Below are 27,174 nucleotides of genomic sequence, written 5' to 3'. Positions count from 1 at the left end.
TTTCTTTTAAACATCAGTCTATTTTCCTTTACTACTCTAGAATGTAGTGTTTTTTTATATATTTTATTTAAGTATTTGTAAAAATCTGAAATAAAATAAATTCCTATTTCTTTCTGCACAGACAAATCTTGCGTGACCACAACTGTCTACAGACTCTACTGCAGCACCTACGCTCTCACAGCTTGACTATAGTGAGCAATGCCTGCGGGACTCTCTGGAATCTTTCAGCCAGGAGTCCCAAAGACCAGGAGCTTCTATGGGACCTAGGAGCAGTTAGCATGCTGCGCAACCTCATTCACTCCAAGCACAAGATGATCGCCATGGGCAGTGCTGCAGCTTTAAGGAACCTCCTTACAAATCGACCTTTAAAATACAAGGATGCTGCAGTCATGTCCCCTGGCTCCTGTGTGCCCTCTCTCTATATGAGGAAGCAAAAAGCTTTTGAAGCTGAGTTAAATGCCAAACACCTAGCTGAGACTTTTGATACGCTTGAGAAACACAGCCCCAAACACCTTAGCCTCAGCAAACCTCTTAGGCATATTGAAAGTCTAGCAAAGGATTATGCCTCGGATTCTGGTTGCTTTGATGATGATGAAGCCCCCAATAACTCCAGCAGCTTGGATACTGGTAGCTATTCTATGTTGCCCATGTATCTCACCAACTCTAACATTGTGCAAAATCAGCTACATAGGAGAGATAATGAACCTGAGAGAGATACAGACCTGCCTCAGATGCCTGAGAAAAAACAAGCTCCTCCTGATGATGTGGTCTCTGCTGCAGCAGAAAAGCTTGCTAAAAAGATTACCAACACAGTTGCAAAAATCGACAGACTAGTGGACGATATCACCATGCACACATCCTCTGAGGACAGTTTTAGCCTCAGCTCTGAGGACCACCTAGCAGACTGGCCTTATGCACAAGATGATCTTAACGAAGCTCGGGCAAATTCATGCTCCCCATGCCGTCTTTCCGATGTGAGTAGCTTAGCCTACAGAGAACGCCTCAGCAGAGCTCATGCTCTTTTACGGCTCAAAACCACCCACACAAGTGTATCAACAGACAGCCTAAACAGTGGCAGCACCAGTGATGGATACTGTGGCAGCAAAGACCAGATGCGACCTGCTCCTAAGGCTTTAGCAATCCAGCAACAACGACCAAACCAACTGGACCTCAAAGTGGCTCATCAGGAACATCTCAGTGTAGGACCAGTTGGTCCGAATCAGGCAAACGAGCAGGATATTCCAGAGAGAGATTCTGTGGACAATAAAGGTATGAATGTCGTGGAGCAAAACAATACAGACAACGAAAAGAACCAAGAACCACAATTACAAACACCTGTCAGTGCATCCACTAAAGTGTCCTCTGATGTAAGCATGGCATCAATTAAACTTTCTCCTAGTTATCAACAGGTTCCACTAATTCAGAGTGTGGCAAAATTTGGAGTTGCAAAGACAGCCATTAATGTTCAGGCTGCTCAGGCAATGAGGAGGCAAGCATGGGTTCCTACTGTAATGACTGGTGGAAGTATTACAAAATTTTCTCCAATGAATTCCACTAGAAGTCCAACAGTCGGGACAATGGAAACAGTCCAGAAATATTCAGTGGAAAACACTCCAATCTGCTTCTCACGCTGCAGCTCACTCTCTTCCCTTTCTTCAGGTGATGGAGGGCTTGATGGACAGAGTGAGAATGAGCTGGAGAGTGATTCATCTTTGGAAATAATTGAGGTGGATGATGAAGAAGAAGTGAAGAAAGAGCAAGAAGATGAAACTTTAGAGGATCTGAGTGACAGTCAGTTGCTTAAGACAGACTCAAAAACCTTACCCAGCAATGAGAAAAATCCCATTGGAATCTCTTGTACTCCCAAAAAGGAAAAGGTTTTCCTTAGGGGAGCGTCACCTGCTATAAATGAAGACAGATCTCCTTCCAGTTCATCTGAGAACTATATCCATGATACACCATTAGTTCTAAGCCGATGTAGCTCTGTAAGTTCACTGGGAAGTTTTGAGTCTCCTTCTATTGCCAGTTCCATCCAAAGTGATCCCTGTAGTGAGATGATTGATGGAACAATAAGTCCAAGTGATCTTCCAGACAGTCCAGGACAAACCATGCCTCCTAGTCGGAGTAAAACCCCATGCTGTGTTGAGTCAAATTTACCAGAGACCCACACAACAGGGATACCAGGACAATGGGAGAACAGCCTGCGGAAGTTCATAGAGATCACAGATTCTAAGGAGAGGTTCAACCCTTCTGATCTAGAAACCATGATCTATTTTACAGTTGAAAAACCCACAGAAAATTTCTCTTGTGCTTCCAGCTTAAGTGCTTTGCCTCTTCATGAGCATTACATCCAAAAGGATGTGGAGTTGAAATTAACTCCCCTACTCCAGCAACATAATGAGTCTCTCCCCTACCCTGATGAGGATGAGGAAGGATTTGACAATGGGGAACGATACAGTGAGGGCAACTCTGAAGAAGATATTGAGATTCTGAAGGAATGCATCAACTCAGCAATGCCTTCTAAGTTTAGAAGAGTAAGATCTTCCCTGCTGACTTCTATTCCCTCCAACTTACTTAACCCCCAGACCCGAAAACAAATGCAATTACAATTGAATGTTCTTTCAAATGGCAAAACACAAATTTGCCCTAGAAGAAGAAACATAGACTTGCAAAAAGACTTGAAGTTGGATGATTCTTCCTTCACAGATTCTGCAGAGGGTACACCTGTCAACTTCTCAAGCACAACATCCTTAAGTGATGAAACACTTAAATATCCCCTAAAGAACAGGGGGTCTAAAGACTGCACATATAAAGGCCTTAGCAAACAGGAATTGTTGGACAAGGATGCAAAGAGAATTGAAGACTTGAGGATATTTTCACATTTCCACAAACCACATGGGATGAACTACCCACCTGAGATACAAATGAGCAGAATAACCAAACATGTGATACCCACTCAGAAGCTGTTAATGCAGAGCAAAGAGGTAGCTGACAGAGTGGCTAGCCTAAAAAATAGAGATAGATCTCCCAATCAACAAAGGAGGCAAGAAGATCAAGGCTCATACAGAAAATTTGAACTTCCAGTTATAAAACAAAACCTAGAGGCCAATGTCAAGTCCAGAACACAAAAAGATAACAAAATATTTAGACAAATGACACATTCTTCAGAGGACAGTAACGACTTCTATGGTGAAGAAATTTTCAAAAGAACAAGCAGAAAACAAATAAAGGAGGCAACTAGATACACCCTCTCCCGGAGCATGACAAATATTGGTAGGGGAGATAATTCCCAAGGAAAGCCTAGAGGATTTCAGAGATTGAAACAAAATCTTTTACATGATGAATCCCTGGCATGTTACTCACTCAGCTCCTCTGTCAGTTCACTCAGTGAGGCCGAATATGATGACCATAAATCAAAAGTACAGCAAATGTGGCAAAAAAACAGACACAATAAAACTCTCAATACAGCACATCAAACAAAGGCTATTAATATGCACTATCAGTATGACGAACAAAGCTCTCCAAGCTCTGTCAGCATGGACTCAGAGGATGACCTCCTGCAAAAATGCATAACATCGGCCATGCCAAAGCAAAGAAGAAAAATGGCTTCCAGGAAAAAGAAAGAAAATACTCTTAAACAAAAGGACTCTGACAGATGGGATATGAATGAAGAAATTGATAGTGATGATATGGGTTGGGATAATGATTCTGACCTTAATAGTGTTGAGTGGAGAGCTATACAGGAAGGTGCTAACTGCGTTGTCACTGGACTGCAAGCCTCAAAATCTCAAGATCCATCCTCTGAAGAGACAGAGTCAATTCTGTCTTTCATGTCCACATCCAGTTTTACACCGAAAGAAAAGAAATTTGCAAAAGAGAAAAAGGCTAACAAACCTCTAGACTTTGCTCAACGCAAGCCAGTTCCCAACTTGCCAGTTGTTTTCAGAGGCAGGACAGTAACTTATACACCCCAGCAAGTGACAGCTCCATCACAACGACCACCTCCCAGAAAAATGCCAAGCTTGACAGATGCTCCAAAGAACCCAAACCTTGCTCAACACAGGTCAAAGAGCCTTCACAGACTTGGCCAGCCGCAAGAAATTGAATTGTCCCTTCCAAAGAGAAGCTCTACTCCACCACCAAGGATACCAAAAAGCTCATCCTCTGGGTCGTCACAGAGCTCAACACCATCCAAGCAGTCACAGAAGAAAACAACATACCAAAGTCAGACAAGTAAAGCAGTCCAGAAAAAGCCTGCATCATCAAGTAGTAGCTCACCAGCCAGTAGTCCCCCTGAGAGAAAAGGACGTTCCCCTGTTGTTAATAAAAATGAAAAATCTCCCCCACCTAAAACTCAAAAGTCACCTGTCCGAATACCTTTTATGCAGAATTCCGCTCGACAGCCCCGACCTTTATCCCCACTGGTAACCAACCAAACATCACCCAAACAAAGTAATCATATTAATGGGAAAAGAGTGTCGCCAGCCAATCGATTTGACATGGTTAGAATGACGTCTGTTCATTCAGGGAGGGGTGAATCTGATCAAAATGGATTCCTTAGACAGCTAACCTTTATTAAGGAATCAAGGACAGCATTAAGACGGGATGGCTCTCCTCACAATTCATTGGGATCACAAAAGGGATCCCCTCGAAGAACAGCTCCTGGAGCTTCAGCTGTATTTCTGTGCTCATCACGCTGTCAAGAGCTAAAAGTTGCAGTGCAAGTCCCAAAAAGGGTGCAAGTAAAAGAGCCTGCAAAAGTACATCAACCACAAAGGACAAACCCTGGTTCTCAAAGGCAGACTACAACTTTGTCAAGGGCAACATCTAGTGAAAGAGATCTACCTGCAAGACGACCTGGACGGAGAACTAGTTCTGAAAGTCCCTGCAGGGCAGCCCAGCGAAGTGGAACTGGTAGAGTTTCTGGAGTCAGGCACCAACAGGACCAAGACACCTTTAAGCGTCATGCTTCATCACCAAGCATAAATATACTGAGTCGTGTTACCAGCCGTTCCTCTCTCCGTTCCTCATCATCTGATTCAAGTGGAAGAGCAAAAAGTGAGGATGACACAAAGAAGAAAGGCCAGAGATCCACATCTCGACGTAATATTGGAGTTACTTGGAGAAGAATCAGAGATGAAGAAGTACCACAAATTCTGAAAAGCACGCTGCCCGCCAATGCATTACCACTGGTGCCTTCTCCTGATGGAGAAAAGCCGAAACTACCCGCTCTTCCAGGAAAACTGCCGACAATAGTACTTGCATCTCGCAAGACAACTGACGCAACAGTCCAGACAGAAGATTTATCCAATGACAAAACTAACTCAAGTACCTCTCCAACTGAAACAGCTCCATTGATCTCTGAGGAAGAGGCTAGAGTGGCTTTCCTTAGGAAATTTAGTGCTACCTCTGTGAGTAACCATCAGGATGCAGATTCAGATGGCTCACTGAAAAGCCTCAGCACTACTGGTACATCAGACAGCCATGTTGGTGGAGTTGTCACTTTCCGCCAAGGATCCCCAAGCAAGTCTGCCAGAGTCACTCCATTTAACTACATCCCTAGTCCCATGGCCTGCTGTCTGCAAGACCCACAATGCCAGACAGCTACAATGACAGAAAAAGCTGGGGAAAAAGCTGAGTTGTAGGGTACGTGGTTGATTACTAATCAGCATGAATGACTGCAGACTGAAGCTCAGCACTGAGATGGAAAATGTGCTGGTCCTATACCTCAAATATTTTCCCTTTTTTCTTTCCCATTTATTCCATTCAAACTATTCTCTCTGACCAACTGATCAGAGCTTCCGTTTACTATCCTACTGCATTGGATGTATGCATGGAGACAGGTTGGCCCGAATGGATCACCAAAAACTTTCAGTGATGTTCTTTAATGGACATCTTTACAGAACATTGCATCTTTTTATACTTTTTTTGTATTTGTAGACTAATTGCCTGGTAGAAAAGTAGTCAAAGCATAAAAGACAATGAACATTATTCCAGCATATACATGAAAAATCATCTCTAGGAAACAATCGGATTAAACAGTAGTGTTTGTGGATAAATGTGAACTACCATTCAGTTGGACTTATGATGAGAAGGTTTAAATTGTGGTTGCCTAAAAACCTACAACTACTCCAAATTACATGCACAAAATGACTTATGAAATATTTTTACTCACCAGAAATTAGAGCCTTTGGCAGTTGTTTTATCACTTGACAACTAAGATGCTTCAGACCATTAGACTTATGGAAGTCCAAAGAGACGTTTCTCCAAATGAATATATCTACAATTACAATGTTCTATTTGTAATCAGTCTGCACACTTATATATTACCATTTTCTTCTCAACTCATAAAATTACTGAAACATGTTTGGATGTATGTAGACAAATTAACATGACCACAGTTTTCTGACAAGATTTCAACTTTAAAAACTGAGTTACTAACAGGTAAAAAAGATCATGGTCTGCTTTTGGGGTTAAACAAATTCTGTTTCAAAAACATAGCCTCTGCCCTAATATTTTAGAGCTGTAATGTGATAAAAGTCACTTCATAAATACAAGTATTTGGTTACCACAGTACTGGTCTTGATATTACAATTCTATATTTATCAGTCATATTAAGGTGTCATTGCTGAAGGGATCAAAAGTTAACCCTGAAATTCAAAATATTCTATAGTCTAATTGTAGTATAATGCAGAATAGCTCATATACACTATTGATTTCTGTTTTAATTAGGTATAATATATTATGCTTAAACTTTAAAGTAATCCTCTACCACATATGTTCAGTATGTCAGATATCGCACCTGTTTCTTTCACTAATAATCCTGCAATGGCAGTATCAGTCTTTGTTACATTCTACAATCCTATTTCTTAATCAGGTTTGTACATAACCCACCATATATAAAGAAACCTCCCGGTGAGTGTTAACGGCTGACAGCATGCTCACATACTCACTGTGTACATACACTGGTAAACATTAAGGGTACTGAATAATGCCATGATGTAATTCAGAAGGGAAATATTTTCCAAGTCCAATGTCATCTGTATTTTTGTGACACAAAAAAACATGTAAAAATGCAAACTGTGTACTGATGAACAACACAACCAAAAGCATCTGGTAATGCATCATGTTATTTAATTTTATTGATATATTCAGGTACTGTTATTGAGTATATCAACAATATGGTATCATTAGTGGTTTGGCTTTTCCAACAGCAGAAGGTACAAAGTTAAAACAGATGAGCAGTAAGCAGAGACTTCTTAGGCTGTGCTCTTATTGAACGCAGTGCAGAAGTGGTGCAGGTGCTGCCAGGAACCCAGATCATTCAAATCAGTGTGCCCACCCTGGTGAATTTTCAAAATAAACACAGTGATCTATCTACCATCCCACACTATTTTGTTTGGGGAAAATAAGAAGGCCTTTATCTGTACAGATACGTTTTGCCTGATAACTCTGGGAAAGAATATAAACTCATATGAACTTTTCTTCTTTTGAGCGCCATTTGAATCTTGAATCGCAGCAGTGGCAGCCTGTGGTCAATGTGAGTCTCTTATTGTGTCTTATTGCTGCACGCCTGCACCGCAGCTGCACCATGATGACTGTGAGTCCAGTGCTTGGCTGGATATTTTCAGACATTTAATTCAGTCTTTTTTAGTCAACAGCCTCTCACTTCAGATAACAATCCATTCGCCGATTGCGTTCTAGAAGCTCTTCATGAGGCAGTGGCACAGATTAAGCCCTGAATTGAATTAATACATATCAAATGAGCCCTGTAAGTCTATTCCTGTGCTATTTTCCTTGTGTCTGTTCTCCATCTCACTTTCCAAAGCAGTAAAGAAGGTGTAGCATATAATTTGTATGAAATGGCCTAAAATGCTTGCAACTAAGACTATGCTTTTAATACGCATATTGATGTGCCAGTCATTACAATGATTAGCATATCAAGGCTAAGGCTGTGTCTGAATGTCTACCCTAACCCCTAAATCCCTCAATCACTATATGGAGCTGGGACTATATAGTAGACTTTACAGTAAACTCAGTTAACTGACCGTTCGGACAGGTGATCATTGCTTTTAGCTCCCCGTTGGTCATGTAACTCCACCTCCCTGCACTCTGCCTGTGGCTTCTTTGTTATTTGTTGCCTCTGTTGGGTTGCGACAGCCATGGGCGACAATGAGGCGCTGTGACAACAAATCCCATGACCCTTAAGAGGAAATTTTCTCGCAAAGTATCCAGGATATATCTGCTCATGTAGTGACCATAGATGATCACTACTTTTCAAGATGCAATGTGGGAAATTTCAAGTCCACTAATTTTTCATCCACTAGACATTCAGACACTCATCTAAAACGGCGTAACCACTATACGGTGCCCTATATGGTGGTAAGGGTGGCTTTCGGACATAGCCTAAGTCTCCACTGTATTATTTGACCCACTAGCTAAACCTGGAGATGAATACACAATTTTGTTTGTACTTGAAAGAATTACTGTCCTCTTAAATAGACATCTCAGCAGGGACACTACAGAAAGTCAGAATTACAAGTTGGAAAGTCGGAGCAACTGGACCTGATTTCCACGTGAATCAACGGCAGTGAAACTCTTTTTAGCGGTTCTTTATCATTTTCTCAACATTTCGTCAGCTGTACCCATACAACTTTTTAGAGTTTATAAGTAAAGATGTTGCAACATTGTTTATGTCAGGTATTTGTAAGTTTTATTATTGTAACAGTGGCCTGAGTGGCCATATGCAGTACAAACAATGAAAAGAACAAATATCCACATAAGGGAAACTGGATCAAAATCTCCTAAGAGATTAAGTCAATACAAGTTTCCAGTTCTGTGGTAATTGGAACGCATCAGTAGGTTTTTGGTTAGCATATTGATGCTAATAACTATCACACTTTTTTATAATTCGCGGGATTATTAGCTAAGTTCCAAGTTCTCATGAATAGGTTTTGCCTTATATGAGGTTGCTAAAGACCAGAATGTTTTGGCTTATGAAGCCTTGAAATACTCCCACTGGTTCGTCATTAGCATAAACCAGCTGATGTTAATGTAGGCTACTTTAACCACACACAATATGGGATTTACAATTAGACTATGAAAGTCAACGTCACTAATTAAATTCATGAAGCACCTTGTCCTAAAACTCATATCGTGAAAAGCCAAGCCTCACAGTTAGCTGCCAGGTTGTTTTCTGAGGCTGAACTCTCTTAAATCTTCCACATGCTAAAGAAACTACTCTTAACCAACAAGTACAGTATATATTACCTGCTGTCTGCTTTATGGTCTAACTTTGTACCTATTACAATAGGATTTTAGGTGGTTTTCCCAGGAGTTAATCTCTGCAACTCTGTACATGTTAATATCTGCTTAAGTGTGTTGCTGTAAAGGTAGCGATAGGTGGTGAAGATTTTACAGACAATGAATTTTCACTGTAATTGTACTTTACCTCTGTCATGAGCCCTCAAAGAGGTTTATGGAACACACGTTAACCTTGTTTAAGTGGCTGTTATAATAAAACCACCCTATTGTACTTCTGTAGCATTGTCTTAAAAAGCAATGTAACCTCTTCTTGCTGCATTCTCATCCCCAGCAAACTTTTAAAGACTGCTTCATCTGAAATACTATCAAAGTCAAGAGTTTTTAGAAGAAAACTACAAAATTAAATAAGAATGTCTGCAGTATAACTAATAATCAGAGACATCACGGGCAAAACATGGGAAACGGCTTATTTTTGTGTATTCATTGAAAATCAGTACTGAATATGGAGCTCAAAAAGGCATGAAACCCAAGATCTTTCAAACCAGCTGTAACTCCTGCTGCTATATTGCAATCTACACTGAAGAATTATTTCATATTTAGATTGTTTGGCAGGTCAAAATAATAAAAAAACAAACATTCGAGCAGAAGAGTCGGGAAAACAATCGGATTTTTGCTCTTGCTTTAGCAAGATGCAAACTAAAATGTGAAATACTTTTCAAACAACCAAATCTGAAGCCAAGCAGCTGGCGTTGAAAAGATACAAAGGGTGGAGAATCCCCTTAGGTTAAGAACAGCTGTGCTTAGGTCCTGAATTTTTCTTCAACAATACCATTAATGGTCTTACTCACACCTGATCTGAGAAAAGTTTATAGCTGAGATTAATTTTAATATCTTGGCTCCATTTGAAAAAGGTCTGAGAGGCATTATGTGTGCCATGTTTAACATGCAAAATAACAGAAGCGTGTTGTTTAAATGTCTTCATTCCAATAAAAAGTGATGATTCCTTAAACTGCTGCATTGTCTTTCTTTTAAACAGGAAGATTACAAAGTTCACTTACTGTGCTCAGATTTTTTTAGGTCAACAAAACAGAAAAGAACACTAAATTGTTGGTTTGAAAATCTCAACATTACTGTGTGGTATGGAGGCTGCAGCTCCGCAGACTAGAAGAAAGTGAGAAGAGAGGTGAGAACAGCAGAGATGATCATCTGGGCTCCTCTTCCCTCCATTAAAGACATATATACCAGTGCTGCGTGTCCCAAGCCCGTAACATTATCAATGACCCCACACAGCCCCACCATGGACTGTTCTCCATACTGTCCTCTGGGAAGAGGCTTTGCAGATTCTGATTCAGCTTCTTCCCCACTGCCATCGGACAGCTGAACTGTTGACAAAACTCTAAATCATGTTTTTTCCCCAGCTTTTATTGTCTTTACACTGTCACAAGTACAGAGCAATGAAATTAACTCTGGATTTAACCCATCCCCTTGGGGAGCAGTAGGCTTCCATTGTGCGGCGCCTGGGGAGCAGTGTGGGGTTAAGAGGCTTTGCTCAGGAACCCAGAGCAGCAGTCTGTGGGAGTGGGGCTTGAACTCAGAACCTCTGGATTCCAAGCTCTATGCCTTAATCACTAGGCTGCTAAATGCAAAAATCAAATATTGCATATTTGCATCTATATGTATTAATGCTGAACTTCAATATCAATGCGTTTTGGCACTATGTGTTTTCTCCAACAGTGTTCACATTTGACCCTGCTGCACTTTATGGAATGGAAATGTTATGAAAGCTGTACAAGTGTCAGTTTATAATGCAATCAGTTGTTCAATCAAATCACATAAGTCATATATATTCGGAAATTAAAAAAAAATAATAATAATCAGATTTCACAAAAAAAAAAAAAAAATCCGTCTTCAACAGCTGCCTGAACAACATGGGGCGCTATTGCCCCAGTTTCTCCTTTGTCATTGGACAGACGTCGCACGTGACGCCATGACGCACGCCTGACTTCCGGTGTCGTGGTAGATTGACTGTATTCATGTATTTTAATCCAGACTCGGCTCGGTTTCCAGCAGATTAAAGTGGGAAAAACACGATTCTGACGAGTAGAGCAGAACCCTGAACGTAACGGAAAGTTTTCTGAATACCCGGAAAACCTTGGTGAGATTTTAAGATTTAGGTGGCTGCTTGTTTACATGTGAAAACGGAACTTAATTCAATTGTTCGCATAATTTAACAATAATCTATTTTTTTTTACGTCACTTTAAGCACTGACATGAAACATATATTAACACAAGCGGTTCTTTTCTATTAATAAATCGGCTGACAGACTCAGTTTGTACAGATTTTATTTAATTCGTAATGGATTCAGTGTTTCAGATGGAGAAGGTGGAGCAATTCTCATGAAAATGAATATTGGTTCTAAAAGCAAGAAAAGGCTGGTTCTACCGAGCCGACCTGAGCTCCCCACTATGGATGAGATCCTGGAAGACATCAACAAAGCTGCTCCTGATGATCCAGTTTTTAACATCCTTGATACAACTGAACAAGGTGGGTCCACACAGAAGACATTAATTAATCCATGTCTCCATCTGCCATTATTCTATCATTGCCATCAAACAACTATGTGTTCAAATGAATGTGCTTGTTAAAGATAGGCTCTGTGTCTGCACCTTGAAGCTCTATCTTTCTAGCTCTTTTCCCTGAAAAGAGATCACTCTGATTGAGGGATTTAGGGGTTAGGGCAGACATTCAGACACAGCCTTAGCCTTGATATGCTAATCATTGTAATGACTGGCACATCAATATGCGTATTAAAAGCATAGTCTTAGTTGCAAGCATTTTAGGACATTCCATACAAATTATATGCTACACTCTGGTTTGATTTCAACTTAGGCAGGGACACTATTTGTCTTAAGTTGCATTGGTCTGATGTCATTGGTCGTAGGCATTATGCATGCTCCTATTTTATTTTTATTTTTTATTTTTTTATGCTTGACGTGAGCATCAGGACACATTATGATTAAAGAGAGAACAGCATTTTTTGCTACATTTGTACAAATTTTATAAGCACTACACACACATGATGCTGCTTATCAATGTTTGAAGTATCAGTGGCTCAGAATAATGTAAAATTGGGACAACTTAACACTTTGAAAAGGGTTACATTTTAACTGACTAAGAGGGAAGGTAAATATGTTCCTTTTTAACCAAGTCTAGTCTAAATATGTCTGTTGTATGTGTATTTATCCTGTGTTTTCTTTTGAAGAAATAGAATTGTGCAGAGGTAAACAGAGGTAAAACCTACTCTTATTATTTTTATCTAATATACTGATAATTCGGGCTGTTCAGTGAGGCAATGGGTAGCACTGCTGCCTTGCAGCAAGAAGGATTAACAGTTAAAAAGGCATTTTATACATCTCTAGTCTGCCACATCATCATATTTTATATCATACACATTAGCAGATGATTAGACATCCGTAGCTCCAGCCTTTTCAAAATAATACACTGTGTTCTTAGCTCAAGGACACCACTCTCATTCTATTTCCAAATCTTTGCCACATATAGAATGAAGATTATAACTGTATATCCACACAGAGGAACTGTTTTAATTAGATTAAAATGTCAGTTTTGACGTGCAACAGGCAGCCAATACCAAGGTGTAATGAACTCACACATCTGCAATGATAATTATCCTAACAATTCCCCCTGAAAAGGTGACATTTTCAATGTCACCTTTAAACAAACCCATTAATGTCTGCTTATGACTAGGATATTAATCATAGAAGAAAACTTTAAGCACTGTTTCTTTCAACATCATAGAATCAGAATCAGACATACTTTAATAATCCCATGGGGAAATTACTTTTGTTACACGCTCCAGATATACAAACATTTTTTACAAAAAACCACACAAAATAATATAAATATATACACGCATAACTCTCTCTATATATATGTATATATATATGCATATGTATAACTATAAATCCAAATAAAGTGATAGTGACGTGCAAAAACAGTGCAAGGAATGAATAAATGTCAATTACAGAGCGGGAGGTGTCTGAATCACTTGAGGGAGGCGTTATAGAGATTGAAAGCGGTGTAACTGCAGCATGCTGTTTTTTGCGCATGCGCAGAAGGATTTTTTCCAAAAAAGAATCATGGAATAAACAATCAACAGTCCCCCTGATGATGTATCATTAATCAGGGATCAAAAGTAATCACAATCAAAACTTCACAGACCAAATGTTGTCACTCAAGACCACAGTTTCAGCATTTAACTAGAATTTGGGTTTCATTTAATTCAAGGAAGGCTGTTTTAGTTTCCTATCCGCACTTTATTTTAATTTAACTTAGACCAGGTAACCTACCGGTAAGCCTATAACTGTCCTAGCAACTCCCTTTATTTAGGAGGACTGGAACCTAGTGCCATATTTTTCCATGCAACAATTTCAAACATTTCTGCAACAATACTGGGCCCATTTTCTTTTCCCTATTTTTGTTAAGTAATCCATCTTTCATTTTTGATAAGAGAAACACATCCGTGTGAGTGACTTCATCAAAATACTCATCTAAAACCATTCACAAACTACTCTTCAATTTTCATTGTCACTTAGATACTCTGTTTTCTCAGTTCTGCTCGTTTTCTAAGTTAGCAGCATTTTCTCACATTATCAACACACTGCATTTTGTTTCATCAAGTTGATGGCCTTATCCACACCAGTCACACACGGAGCTGATCACACCAATGCCTGAAGTTGAACTTTTGCTTGTATTGCTCAAAATATTTGATTAATTTATTAAGATGCATCAGTTGGTAAAAACGTGTCTAATTTTTCTTCTGTTTTTGGCAAAAATATTTATAAAAGCCCTGACATCTGATTTACCAAATAAAACTGACTGTATTTCCATTTAATCCACTTCATTAATTTGCTCTCTCGTCCTTCAGAATATAATCTATGTCAGCACAACAAGATTAGTATAATGTTGCCACACATTTCATACACCTGGAGTTCACCAGCCAACACATACAGTATTACATCCCAGACAGTCCTTCTAAATGCTGGTATATTTTGAGCTCTAATAGACACCCATTCCAGCCAGGACGCCCTCTGCTCTTCCATCTCAAATCTATTCTTTTTTTTTAAACTTATTTAATCTATTGAATTCATGATTTCGTTTCTTGTTTTGCAATTTTTTATTTATTTGACAAATGTCATATTTAGGGACAGCAATTTTATTTGTATAGCAAAATTCAGTACAAAACGCTTTACATACTATATAGTGCCCTATATAGTGATTAGGGTGGACGTTCAGACTCATTCAGAGGTTAAAGTCTAAATCCTGTATAAATGCACTCTGAACAAACAGGCTTTCAAGGTCATGAAAAAAACAGAAACCCTGGAGTAAAAATCTACATGCTTGTTTTTCATGCAAAGGAAAATAATAGTAGTATGAAAAAAAAATTATTATTTGATAATAATTGCAGTTTAGCTTTTTGGCAAAGGTGTTCAGCCTTAAGCAAACCAATGAAAAACATAAATTGTTCTTATAATTGATTTTTCTATCCTTTAACCTGCTCACCTATGTTTGGACCTTCTGTGTTCAGATTCATCCCAGCCTGCAGACAGTGAGGCGGAGCTGCGTTTCCAGCAGTGTTATCGGTATTTAGAGCTGAACAAGCGACTGAAGGAAGCTCAGGACCAGTTGCAGAAAAGGAGAGAAGAGCTCCAGGCGGCGGGTGAACAGCTGGACAGAACTGTGGAAGAGGTTAAAGGTCAAGTTTGCTGACCTAATACTCGACACCTCCTCTTTCAGAGACTCTGCCTCTGTTCACTGAACTCTTCCCCTGGAAAACCTGACAGAGCTCAGACCTGGGACTTTGAGTCAGATGGAGTCGGATGACCTTTGACCTCACATCTTGAACATTTGCATTATCCCTAATCATTTCTGAGAGTTACTACTTTGTGATGCTTTAAAGTCAGTAGTGCACATTATAAAAGAGCAAGTGGGAAATCGGCATTACAAGTAAATCTTGGAACACTAAGAGAAGGAAATAAAAAAAATCATTTATTTAAAAAAAGGAATATTTGTTTTATTTTGTCTACATTGTTTTTCATGTATGTGGAAATCTTTATTCTTAATATTTTAATGATTAGATCAAAAGCATAAAGCAGTGCACATATAATGAATTAATTCTAACAAAATCATAGTAATTAAACAAAAACTATGAAACTTAGAAATAAACTGCATGATTTCTCTATGCTAATCTTTGATTGTTTAGAATCAGTGTTCATGTCCTCGATTATTTGAAGCATTTGTGTTTTTATTTTTCATTAATCTACTGATCTGAGAACAAGAAAACAAAAGGTGGATCCCATAGTTCATTCTGGAGTTTACAAACAATATGATGAAAGTTCATTAACCGGACATGAAAACACTGTTAAGGTAAATCAACAGAACAAGGTAATGTGTTTTTTAAGCACCATTTGTACAAAACTGAATCATATTTTTGAGGTATAAACATCTGCAGAGAATACCTTTTAGATTAAAAAAAAAAAAAATCTGTATTAGTAAAGCTACACCTCCCAGATCACCATCTGTTTGTCTCGAGAAGTGGTTTTGTATGCATGAGTTTAACCTTCTATATTAGTTGATAATACTAAAAAATATATTTATCCTTAACAGTTTAGGCTTGCATTAAATGCTACTGGACACATCTGGACAGTCCTATTTTCTGCTCTTCCTCTAACTCTCTCCACACAGTAGATGGTGCTGTTGCAGAGACCTGGGGCATCCTGCACCAAACTTTTCATGCTGTGGGACAAAATATCCAAGCTGAAAGCAATCAGCTGATTTTTTTGTTTTGTTTTTTTTTTTTTCAATGAAAAAAAGTTTCATTATGATAAATTTTTACTTGCTCAACCATACATTAAACAACAATATTTTTATGGAATAAAAAATTAAAAGAACTAATTTTTGTAGGTCTGATGGATCTTTTTTTTTTTTTTTTTTGGTGTATCCTATAGATCTAGACCAGGGATCTTCAAAGTGTTTCTGTGCACTATCCCCAGATTGATGGTTCAACTCTTGGATGTGTTTTTGGGGTGACTCAGACTTTCTAACAGCTTGTTAATGATAAAATGCTAATGATAAAGATTTAATGGTTAATGTTTACCTGATTAGATAGAGCAAAAGTCATCAATAATTTCACCTATTCATCTGTAATTCACACTTTTAGTAGCTGTGTAAAATTGACACGTTAGAATTTTCTTCTGAAAACTTCCACAAACCCCTCCTACAGTACTTTTGCTACCCCCTTATTGAACAGCTCTAGATGATGATTTTAATTCATTTATAGCAGAAAAATTAGAACTTTTACTGGTCTTAGAAGAGTTAAATGAATGTCCATTTTACTGTCTAAATCAAAAGCAAAAAGAAAAAAATGGCTAAAAAAAAAAAAGCTTTGTGATGTGCTGACATTTTCCATTCAAGAGGATATAAATTTGTAATTGAAAATCTGATCTTAAAACTACAAAATGCGTCCATGTGGATTAGGTTGAGCACCAGACTTAAAGTATTCTTCAACTCCAGACATTATTCAAAGGACAGCAAATAAACCATGCATGATAAGGAAAGAAATTGTTTATTAATGATGAAATTCACCACATTTCAGAATTGCAAAGGAGAAAAACAGGTAAGCAACATGAACTTGTTTGTTTTTAGGAGACTCAGCTCTCCTTTAGTCTCAACTGAATTGGACTTTATGTGGGTGAAGTGGAACTGAAGGTCAGAATTAGATTTATCTTCCCATGTCTTGAAGTTGTTCTGGCATACAGCTCCTGGATTAGACAGCAGCTGTCAACATCTGTCAGCGCAGGTTACATGGATCAAGTGTTTCAGGAGTTGAACATCTTAAGACAACAAATCGGCTCCAAATCTCAAATCCAAGAAAGTTAAAAGAGATTCCCCTTTTCTACAGAAATATGACCCTTTAACAGAGTCTTTGTGACATAAGGAGCACTTTTTGATTGGATCATTCAGGACGAAGGGTAAAAACATCACTCTCTCATCCTCTTCCTCACAGAGCCTCCTCTTCTTCTGCTGCTATCTGACTGACAACAAAACAAATGAAATTCTGAGTTATTCTCTGGGCATTTAAAAATTGTCATTATGTGAAACATTTGGCTGGTAAACATGAGCTTCAGAAAAAGAGACGGGGCAAATGAAGGTTCTTAAGTGCAGGCAAAGAGTGAAACTACAACATTTTACAATAAGAGCAACTTAAGTGACGCAAATATTCAAAGTGGAAGAAATCATTTCCCCTCAGACTATCCTCAGTCGGGTCATGGCAGGGATTCTGGTTCTAAAAGGTTTCTATCAGCAGCTAGCAGAGACCATTTTAGCCACCAGGGCTGTTTTCCCACATGAAGACCAGATTGTTTTGTTTAATTTGGATGCAAACTTATTGGAAAAAAATTAAACCCTTTGGTAATTAATAAAGTAGAATTGAATTGAATTGAAATCTTCCTTCAGGGAGATCCAGAAAACTAAAACCATGGCACGTTTAGGGAACATTAAGAGTAACTGGTAATGTTAGGGGAAACTTCATGTTCTCTTCTGGTTTATTTTAACAATGTTCTATCAGTCACATATGGTATGCTTATTTATAGGCCCTTGTTAGCCCAATTAGAAAAAAACAAAAACTGGTGTTCATGTGGAGAAAAAGCTTTTCTAATAAAGCAAAAAATAAAACTAAGAATAGTTGAATATAACGCCACCAGTTCACATTATTAAAGCCCCTCCCCTATTAAAATCCCTCTGATTACTGCTATAGGCTATAAAAATATCACTTTCATGGTTTAATTTTTAACCAAAACATTTTCAAAATAGTTCCCTTTTGGATTATTACCAAGTTAAGTTGGCCAAAGAAATAAATGATGCATGCTAAAACTATGATTTAGGTTTTAAAAACCTATTAATATGTTATTTAGGCATGATTCATCCATTTGATAAAAAATGATATTAAAAAATGGGTGTGCTATTAGACTGTTTATTGATTACTATTCTATTCCTTTATGATGACAGCATTATTTGAACATAGACTGATATGAAAAAGGCTATACATTTTACCCCAGTGAAGCATTATTTTAATAAAAACATTTTATTAAAACACATGCCTTTTTTTAAATGGGTGTTTCTTATGGATCATAAACCACATATAAACCACAATTTTTAGCTTCCGGCTAACAGTGGGAAAAGATTTAAAGCCCAATTAAAATGCCTCCGCTTGCTATGTTGTGAAAACTGTAACAGGATCAGTCAGCTGCTGTTGGAGCTACAGGCTACAGAGGAGAAACAAATGCATCCAGGAGGAAGAATTTAATTTTTCAGGGTCATCACTGACAAAAATTAACCCATATTACTCACCGATTAAGTCAACCAAGAAAAGGCTGAAACAGGTGGCAAATACAGAGGGATAAGATGATGTTGTTAAAATAGGTTTCTCACAATTTTATTTAAAGTTTGTCAGTAAGGATATATACTTTTTCTGCAGTGTGGAATGAAGGCTTCATGGTATAGGACTACTGGTTTTCAATGAATTGGATTAAACCACAAATGCTCTTCATCGAAAAAAGGTTTTTAGAGCTTCCCTTTAGTGGCTAGAGACATGCGTTCTAAAATACTTCTAAAAATTAAAAAGTATTACAGAGGTACTAAGAAAGATCATTAATTTACAAAAAGAAACTAATAATTAAAACATATAAAACATTTTAAACAAATTCTGTTAATTTTACACTTCACTGTCCACTTCTCAAAAATTAAAATGTATTTTTTAAAAAGTAATTAGAGGGAAAGAATATGTATAATTTTTTTTAACATTTGATAAAATATTAAAGTAAGATGAAACAGATTTACTTCAAATCAAAACATACAATAATTTAAAATCTATTAAAACTACAAAAATTATAAAAAAAAACAAAAAAACATTATGCTAATGAAATGTATCAGGAAAGTAAAATCATTTAACATGAGGTAAACCCATAAAGAAGCAGACCGTTCCTATAAAATAATAAAGAATAAGAAAAAATAACTTTACCCTGCGGGACTAAGTGTTTATAAATGTGATAAATACATTCATTAAAATCATGACAGTAATACATATTAATCACTTTCCAAATAAAGTAATGAATCCCTTTTATTCACAAAGATTGAAAATTCTCATTTTGTCAAATAAGACGAGTTCTATCACAGCCATTAACTCAGAGGAGGCCTGTAATGAAGCCATTTTCCTGGGTTTGTTCTTCACATTGCTTTTTCATGCTACTGATGCTGCATCCATCTCTCAGGGTTTTTTCTGGACTTATTATCCTAGTTCTGTGTATTATCCTAGTTCTGTGAGGACCATATAAATGTGGGTTTTACTTACTCTACGCTCCTCTTCACTGGGCTCAGATGGAGCAACTTTTGCATTTGATGTTTGTCCAGTTGAGCTTGGTAAACTCTTAGGTTCAGCCTGGGCAACCTGCTGCATGGGTGTCACTAGAGTTTTATTCTTCATCAGAGTGCATAGTACTGAGGGGGGAGATGAAGAAAAAGAGGTTTAACTTTCTTAAGCAAAGGTGAATGGGTTCTACCAGTCCTGTTGGGCCTTTTAAGCCCTCCTACCTTCTCTGGTGAGGTTCTCAGCGGCACTCATGGCCTTCCCACTGAGGTCACTGACCATGTTGTCCACCGTGGCCTCATGGCGGAGGAAGATGGGCCGAACCACTTTGTTGTAAATAATCTGGGAGCCATTCCATGACATGGGAGCCATGCACCACAACAGGAACAGACACTGAAAGCATACAGTACATATGCAGCTTCTCCACACTTTCTAGATGTTTTCTAAAAGTTTCCAAGGAGGGAGTTGTATTAGCATGAAATACTCGAACCTTAACCTACAAGATAAATGCAAACAGTGGCCATTATTTTGTGTTTTCAACTAAAATATGTTCATATATTACTGTGCTTCAATTTTATTTGCTTAACATAATTAATATATAGCATATATATATATATATATATATATATATATATATATATATATATATATATCTTTATTTTATCCCCATTTAACAGCATTCAAAACCCCTGTATTTAAGTTTAATGAATGGATCTGAAAAAATTATATTTTGGCAAAAGATGGTCACTGGGTGTTTGTGGCCCTGCTCTGATAATACCATGAGACTAACAAAAAAAAAACACTACACTTTAGTTAATATATATTTTTAATGCTTTAAGGAGTTCATCTGTATTTGCTGCATTTGCTTTAGGGCCAAACTTGGACTAGTTAGAACAAAGTCCCAAAATAAATTAGATGCTGTATTTGGAATATGATGAAGTGGTTGGTTTCTAACAGCTTGTTTCCATTCTAAGCCTTTAGCAGGCAGGAGAACGAGGGTTTGGCCTCTGTCCTTGTCATTGGTCCTGGGATGTGTTCTCACTCTCACCTTAAAGAAGTAGTAAAATGGAAACCAGTAGAGGAAAATATCAGAGAAGAACTCTCCAAGGCTGAAGACACCGTACACCACCCAGTAAGTCAACCACTTAGTGTCATCTTCTTTGCAGGGACTTTCAATGGCTTTAACTCTGTAGGAACATAGAGAATTTTTTTAAGGAGTTGAATTATACATTTTCTTGATTGCTTTGTTAGAGAAGGGAGATAATTTTTTTTTACCATGTTCGGAAAACTCTACCAACCTCAGGATGATACTTTAAATTATCCTTCAAACAAAGGGCAAAGCTGTATTTTGCTCAGGAGGATGTCTAATGCCACCACACCATCACTCCACCAGGTCTACATAAAGCAGAATGCATACACCCCCCTACTACTTGTTATTTATCGTGCAATTTTAACCACCTGCACTGTATGAGTAACATCACAGCTTACATTGGGATATATGAAATATGAACGTTTTTTTTTCTTTAACTTTACTTGTAAATTAGATTTTTCAGCCTGGGAACGGATACAAATTTTGCTTTAATGTTTGCAACATCTTGTAATGAAAGGCAAAAATATGCCTTATGGCTTCTTACATTAAACAGAATAAAACAGGAAATAAATATCCTTTATAGTCCCATAGAGGGAAATTCAGGTGTACGAGCAGAGAGGCAGTGTGGCAGACAAATTGAAACATACAGATCCTGCAGAGGTAATATTACCTTTGTGGGTGTCTGCATGTTTCCATTTCACAAAAAATGATCACAAAAACATAGTATTCTCATGTTTGAAGAAACTCATTGCTGTATAAGCTGATCTAGATATGTGCAAGTATATTAATGCATAAAAAAACAATAGGGTATCTAAAACAAATAAACAGCAGGGATGTGAAAATAACCTGAGTAATATTGGTAATAATGTCTGTCTCGGGATATGTCACTGAGGGAGCTCTCCATCTGCAACAGTTTAGTCAGGTAGACTGATCAAGCATCAAAACGTATTCTAGAAAAAGGAAGCATGGCAGGAATTTACAGATGCAAAATGGTTTTCGAGTCAGAAACATTGAGGGCATACTTTGGGTTAATATTTATGTTGTGATATAAATGTGTTGTAAAGTATATATGCTACCGAATTGGAATAATCTAAGGCCAAAGTTGATTGGGTCAAAGCCTGCTGGGGCTTTCTTTTGGGCTTCCTTAGTTTAGAGAAACAGATTGAACATATTAGAGTCCCCACATGAATAATTGATCATGGTTCTTAGTGAATATATTAAGTTGGGGCAAGGGGAATTAGCCAAATAAAATTAGCTTCCAAACAAACCTTATTTGATCAGAAAATCTGATTAATACCAAGATAAACTGTCATAATTTTGGCCTCCTCAAGTCCTGCCGGATAAAATAAAAGTCTGATTAAGACACCTTTCTTGCAGATGCAAGAACCTTATACATTTATAAAACCTTATACATGTATCTGACCCACAGTCAATGACGTCACAGCTGGAAAATAGTACACATTCATCACCAGGATGTGGTCTAGTCAGTATGAGACTGAGTGTAACTATACAAAGCGTATGGCGTCCATTAGAACGTCAAGAGAACAAGCTGAGAAAAGAAAACTCACGAGTAATATGCTGGATAGACAAATCCAATCAGGTTGCAGAGGAGAGCAGCACCATATCCATATACCAGATAAAGTCCAGTCAGTGAGACAGCACCTGTACAGAAACACACAGCAGAACTACATTACATCTGATATAGGTTTTATCACTTTCTTCAGCCAAGTCCTCTGCTTTTTAAGGCTTTCTATGCAACAAGCTTCTCTCCTGTTTTTTTTATTTTTATTATTAAATAATTTAGTCATCAACAAACATTGGGTGTAATTGCCAGCTCTCCTGTAAGGACAGACTGATGGAAGTATTGCTCCTTCAATTTGCTACCTGCAATATATCCTAAAAATGCTTTTGGGAAATGTTTTAACGAAGCTGTTCAGTTTTAAAGGTAATCAAATTGTGATATAAAAGTGAAACCATTCTGTGATTATGCTTTTTATATTAATATAATGTTATCCATAGTGTCAGGACTCATGTCTGTGTGTTTTTTGTTTCTGTATTTGTCTCCCTTCCTCCACCAGGTGGCGCCCGGTTCTGGTCCGCCTCCTCACACACCTGCTGATGGTTTCCTCGTTAATGTAGTGTTCTTAAGCTGCTGACTGCCACTACCTCGACGCCAGAGTGTTTGCCAGTTTTGGGTACTCTAGCCAAGCTGAGTTTTGCTGAGTCAAACTGAGTTCTTGTCAACCTGAGTTTTAACATTGTTTTTGTCTTTTTCTCTTGGCAGGAAGTCATCCTGCAAACTGGATTTTTTTGGACCTTCTCTCCCTGGAAAGATCAACAGAGCTTCAAGCTGAGCTAGGGTTACAAACAGAAGATTTGGATCCACTTTTCCCAAGAGATCGTTTGAGCTTCACACTGAGAAAGGGATTCATCTCCACTTCGACCCGTTCAAGTACCGCAGGAAATCTGAGTGGCAGTCAGCTTCTCCTTTCAACTACAAACAACCGCATTCTGGGTAAACCCTGTTCTGCCCTCCACCGAATCAGACAAACACTGGAACAACAGCATACAGACTGGAGTCAAAGATTCAACAACTTCTTTGGAAACGTGAGTCAGCAACCAGATCCTCTTTTCCAAGTTCACGAATCAAATTTCCCACTGAGCCTGAACTAATCGCGGTGTCTTCCACCCCACTTTTCAGTTCCGGTTAAGCAGTGTTCAGAGCAACACTTCTCTCTGCATTATCTCTTCAAAAAACCTGTTAAACCTTTTCTCCTGGTCTTCCTGTTTGGTCTTCAGCATTTGGGTCTGAACTTTAATTAAAATCATGACACATTGTGGTTGTCTACTGATTCATCTTCCAATGAGCTTGTGACTGACTTCTTACTACTTTTACATATTTGGTTTTCTGGTAGGTGCTCCATACCAGTTGCTTATTGGTCACCACCCTGAAAGTTTGGGAATTCATAAAGAAATGCAATATCTGTAACAAGCTAGAGGTGCAACAACTGCTATAAACAATCTTACTTTTTTCTCTTGTTAGCAAGAAGTTCAAACTTTGGCTAAGGTTTAAACCCAACCTGAACAACAGTAAAAACAAGAGCAACATGCAGCGTACTCACAGACGATAAGCAGTGACAATTCCTTCCTACCTCTGATCAGCTTACGTTGCTGTTCAGTCATGGAGGCCGTCCTGCCCTGCTGCCTGCCTCTGAGGATAATCTGCTTTGACGTTGCTGCTCTGAGAGGGAGACAAACGCTGCCAGGCACCACACTGACATCATGTTCCTCTCACTGTGTCACTGATCCACTTCAGGCTCAGTATGCTTCTGTCTAATGCTCACGGGATTTATAATACAGAGCTGACCCTCAGAGAGTGCATCTGTTTTCTTTTTCTCCTGATTCTTATTCTGGTAATGCCTCAGCTGCATAGGATTTATCTATGAATGCCCAAATAGACTTGGTTCATAATAATCAACAATTTAATAGATACTATAAACTTAAAAATAATTCTTATTTTTGCCGTCCCCTTCTAACGAGAACTAATTAATACTAGATCATATTTTGAGGCAATTTGACTGTTCATCTTTTCCTTTGCTGTGCTACCAAATTTATGGGTCTCCATAGCAAGTCATTACTACTTCCTCACAAAGTTGGCAATGTTTTTATCCCGGAAGCCCTTCCTGACTCAACAGGAAGGGCATCCAAGCAGTTATCATTTACAGTAAGTTATTTAACGTACTGTAAATTTCTGCACAGTACTTATAAACAGCTTTAAGAAGTCCAAGGACCCCATTGTTGCCACTGCTGCTCTGGGGCAGGCTAACAGAAACATGGCTGCCATACATCGGCCTAACCGTGACCTCTGTTAACCACCATTAATACAATACAGTAAAATTTACTTTTTAACGAAGCCCAGCTTACTGCATGAAATAAGTTAAATAGTAATTGGTAGCCTTAACTAGTTTTAAGCACAGTATTTAAATTTCATTAGTGTAAAGCACTTATAGCATTCCTATATATGAAAATGCAAAGCTATACTTCTTAGTAGGAGTTTTTTTTTTTTTTTTTTTTTTTTAGCAATGTTAAAGATCATTAATCAGATTGCATAGATGTTGTTTTGTTAGCATGAGCTACAGCTATAGTTACTTTCAAAATAGGTATCTAGCACACTAGAATGCCCAGTTACTGTGCTGCATAATAAGCGGGCTTATTTCAAAAATATCTCACTAAACACATTTAAAAAAACACAAATCTCAATTTTTTCAATTATATTTACTGAATAGTATTACTTGAAACTTGTAGTCAAAGAAGTATGTTTTTAAGGATTAAATGTGAAGTCATTTTTTTCCTTCCTTAGATTTCTAAAAATTGAAATACAAATTAATTTTTATTAAAATGACTGCCTTTTTTCTTGAATTAAGCAGGTAGGTGAGACACTTTGCCAATAGAATAAGATTGTTTGCATTTAAAGCAAGAAAATACAATTTCATTGTCTTATTTTAAATGCACAATATCTAATTATCTTATTGTAAGAGTAGAAACACTTTTTAGATAGCCAGATCTGCATATTCATCTACTCAAATTCTTATTTTTAGAAATGCTTATTTATTTTTAGATAGTATTTGCAATGTATTTTATTTTGAAAATTGGATATAGCCCATGAATGACAATTGGCCTGCAAGCTGTTACAGATATAATTCTGTAGTATAATTCTGACTCTTAAAAATATAGCAGCAAATACCATGCCAAGATTAACATGAGAGGAGCAGTTAAGCAATAATTAAATGGCTTTTTAGGTCAAAACAACAAATTCTTATAACACAATACAAGTGTCCCAGTGCTGGTTTTGCTGAATCTAACCAAAATACAGAATCATATAGACGTTTTTTTTTTGTAACTGAACAAAGCAGATTACACAACAGTTTCCACTTTACCTATGGCGATGACCTTCTTCTTAATTCCTGTCTTCTCCTCTATCTTTCCAAGAAAATCAGTGACCACGTTCTTCTCGTTAAGAAACTTTTCAGCTCGATCCTTGATTGAAGTGAAGACGTTCAACAAGCCCATGTTCCTTTGGTAACGTTCAATGTGATAACAGAGAAGTCTGAGGAAACCTGCGGTGGAGGCAACCGGAAAGCTGAGGGATAATCCTCTGACAGAAACAATCTGCTTTAATCAAGAGGTAAAGCTATGATGAAGGGCAGTGGATCGTTAACAAGTGAATACAAAAGGAGAGCCTTTTTAGAACAGATATCTAAATTCTGAAAAAAATACAGTGGTGAAATAACTGCTGGGCATTACTTCCCAGTTTCAGATTAGATTATGCTGCAGTCAGTTACATTTAACTTATAAGACATGACTGGATTCATGAACCACTGATGAAAGATGGAGAGAGTTTCCTTTTGCTTCATGGAGCAGTTGGGCTGGAACCTCACATATAGTTATTAATCAAAATGGTGTATTTCAAGATCATCTTATGAAGCTGATAGATTTTTCCTGGAAAACATGTAGGGATGTAGGGGTCTGCCCTCACTGTCTGTTTTAGTTGCTGAGTCCTCAAACAAGACACGTCCCCCATCTTCCCTGCTGTTGGTGGTCAGAGGGCCTGGTGTATTGCAGCATCGCAGCTGTCAGTCTGCATGACCGACTGGAGGTTTATTCCTGTTAAAAGAGATTTTTTTCCTCTCCACTGTCGCTACAAGCATGCTTAGTGTGAGGGATTGCCTTCGAGTCAATGAGTCGATGCAATAAACTGGTTTTCCTTAGATAGAAAACTTTGAATTAATTTGACTGTATGATCTGGTGAACTGTAAAGTGCCTTGAGATGACATGTGTTGTGAATTGGCGCTATATAAACAAACTGAAGTGAATTAAATCTTAGTCAGTTTATGATGAGTGTGAAGCAGGTCGGACAAGACAGGATCTTCAGCCACAGTAAAAGAATTAAATAAAAACTGCACAATCCCTAAAAGTATGCAAAAGTAAGTGCTGTAAAAAGCTGGTAGTGATATTCCAAAAAGCATGTTAGCAAGTTTGTCCTGTTGCTGCAAGATCAGGTGAATACTGATGGTGTCCTGGATATTGGCCATTCTAAAGATAGGGAAACCAGCTCAACCAAATCAGGAAAAGAACGATTTTTTACTTTCTTGAGTAAAACTGTTCCACTGGCGTGAATTTGTTATACTAATAAGAATGTTACATTCTACTTATGAACTCTTCTTGGTATTTATGTCATTATGTTGTTGTTTAAAGTTCAAAGGTTATACACAAATGTTTGAGTAAAATATACTTAGGTATTTTTTTTTTTTAATCAATAAGTTTCTGAACTGAACAATGTCAAAGCTCTTTGATAATTGGATTTAGCTTAGCTGAAAT

At 37.8% G+C, this 27,174-nt stretch overlaps 3 protein-coding genes across 5 annotated transcripts in view; 2 read left to right on the top strand and 1 right to left on the bottom strand.

The window, feature by feature from the left end:
• The window catches only part of apc2 (adenomatosis polyposis coli 2), a 36,433-nt gene extending 26,154 nt beyond the window's left edge, over positions 1-10,279 (top strand). For both annotated transcript variants that reach the window (XM_015381852.1, XM_015381850.1), the window contains exon 14: positions 122-10,279. In XM_015381852.1, the coding sequence (XP_015237338.1) occupies positions 122-5,645 (5,524 nt within the window). In that variant the 3' untranslated portion in view covers positions 5,646-10,279. The remainder of the gene's footprint in view (positions 1-121) is intronic.
• A 976-nt stretch (positions 10,280-11,255) lies between these two features.
• On the top strand, positions 11,256-15,853 carry LOC107089190 (chromosome unknown open reading frame, human C19orf25). Its single transcript, XM_015381837.1, has 3 exons — positions 11,256-11,419; positions 11,631-11,809; positions 14,871-15,853. Exons 2-3 carry the CDS (start codon positions 11,662-11,664, stop codon positions 15,050-15,052), a joined length of 330 nt encoding a protein of 109 aa, XP_015237323.1. The 5' UTR covers positions 11,256-11,419; positions 11,631-11,661; the 3' UTR covers positions 15,053-15,853.
• A 1,100-nt stretch (positions 15,854-16,953) lies between these two features.
• On the bottom strand, positions 16,954-25,866 carry LOC107089200 (receptor expression-enhancing protein 6-like). Of its 2 annotated transcripts, none has more exons than XM_015381847.1 (6): positions 25,734-25,866; positions 22,365-22,458; positions 20,755-20,893; positions 19,931-20,099; positions 19,692-19,837; positions 16,954-17,376 (listed from the first exon to the last, which is right to left on the bottom strand). In XM_015381847.1, the coding sequence occupies exons 1-6, from the start codon at positions 25,864-25,866 to the stop codon at positions 17,323-17,325; spliced, it is 735 nt and encodes a 244-aa protein (XP_015237333.1). In that variant the 3' UTR covers positions 16,954-17,322. The 2 variants fall into 2 exon arrangements, with proteins under 2 accessions (XP_015237333.1, XP_015237334.1); XM_015381848.1 differs by lacking the exon at positions 25,734-25,866 and adding an exon at positions 23,949-24,075.
• Positions 25,867-27,174: the final 1,308 nt, after the last annotated feature.

Source organism: Cyprinodon variegatus, unplaced genomic scaffold (genome assembly GCF_000732505.1).
Source record: "Cyprinodon variegatus isolate N-32 unplaced genomic scaffold, C_variegatus-1.0 Scaffold243, whole genome shotgun sequence".
NCBI classification, from domain to species: Eukaryota; Metazoa; Chordata; class Actinopteri; order Cyprinodontiformes; family Cyprinodontidae; genus Cyprinodon; species Cyprinodon variegatus.
This window is presented reverse-complemented; position numbering and strand designations above follow the sequence as displayed.

Bases quoted from the DNA above. Each gene is read 5' to 3' on its own strand.
- LOC107089190 (XM_015381837.1), top strand. From the start codon at position 11,662: ATGAAAATGAATATTGGTTCTAAAAGCAAGAAAAGGCTGGTTCTACCG. The intron at 11,810-14,870 runs GTGGGTCCACAC...TTCTGTGTTCAG, and splicing joins CCTTGATACAACTGAACAAG to ATTCATCCCAGCCTGCAGAC.
- LOC107089200 (XM_015381847.1), bottom strand. From the start codon at position 25,866: ATGGGCTTGTTGAACGTCTTCACTTCAATCAAGGATCGAGCTGAAAAG. The intron at 19,838-19,930 runs GTAGGAGGGCTT...CTCCCCCCTCAG, and splicing joins TGAGAACCTCACCAGAGAAG to TACTATGCACTCTGATGAAG. The intron at 17,377-19,691 runs GTAAGTAAAACC...TTTTGTTGTCAG, and splicing joins CCAGTGAAGAGGAGCGTAGA to TCAGATAGCAGCAGAAGAAG.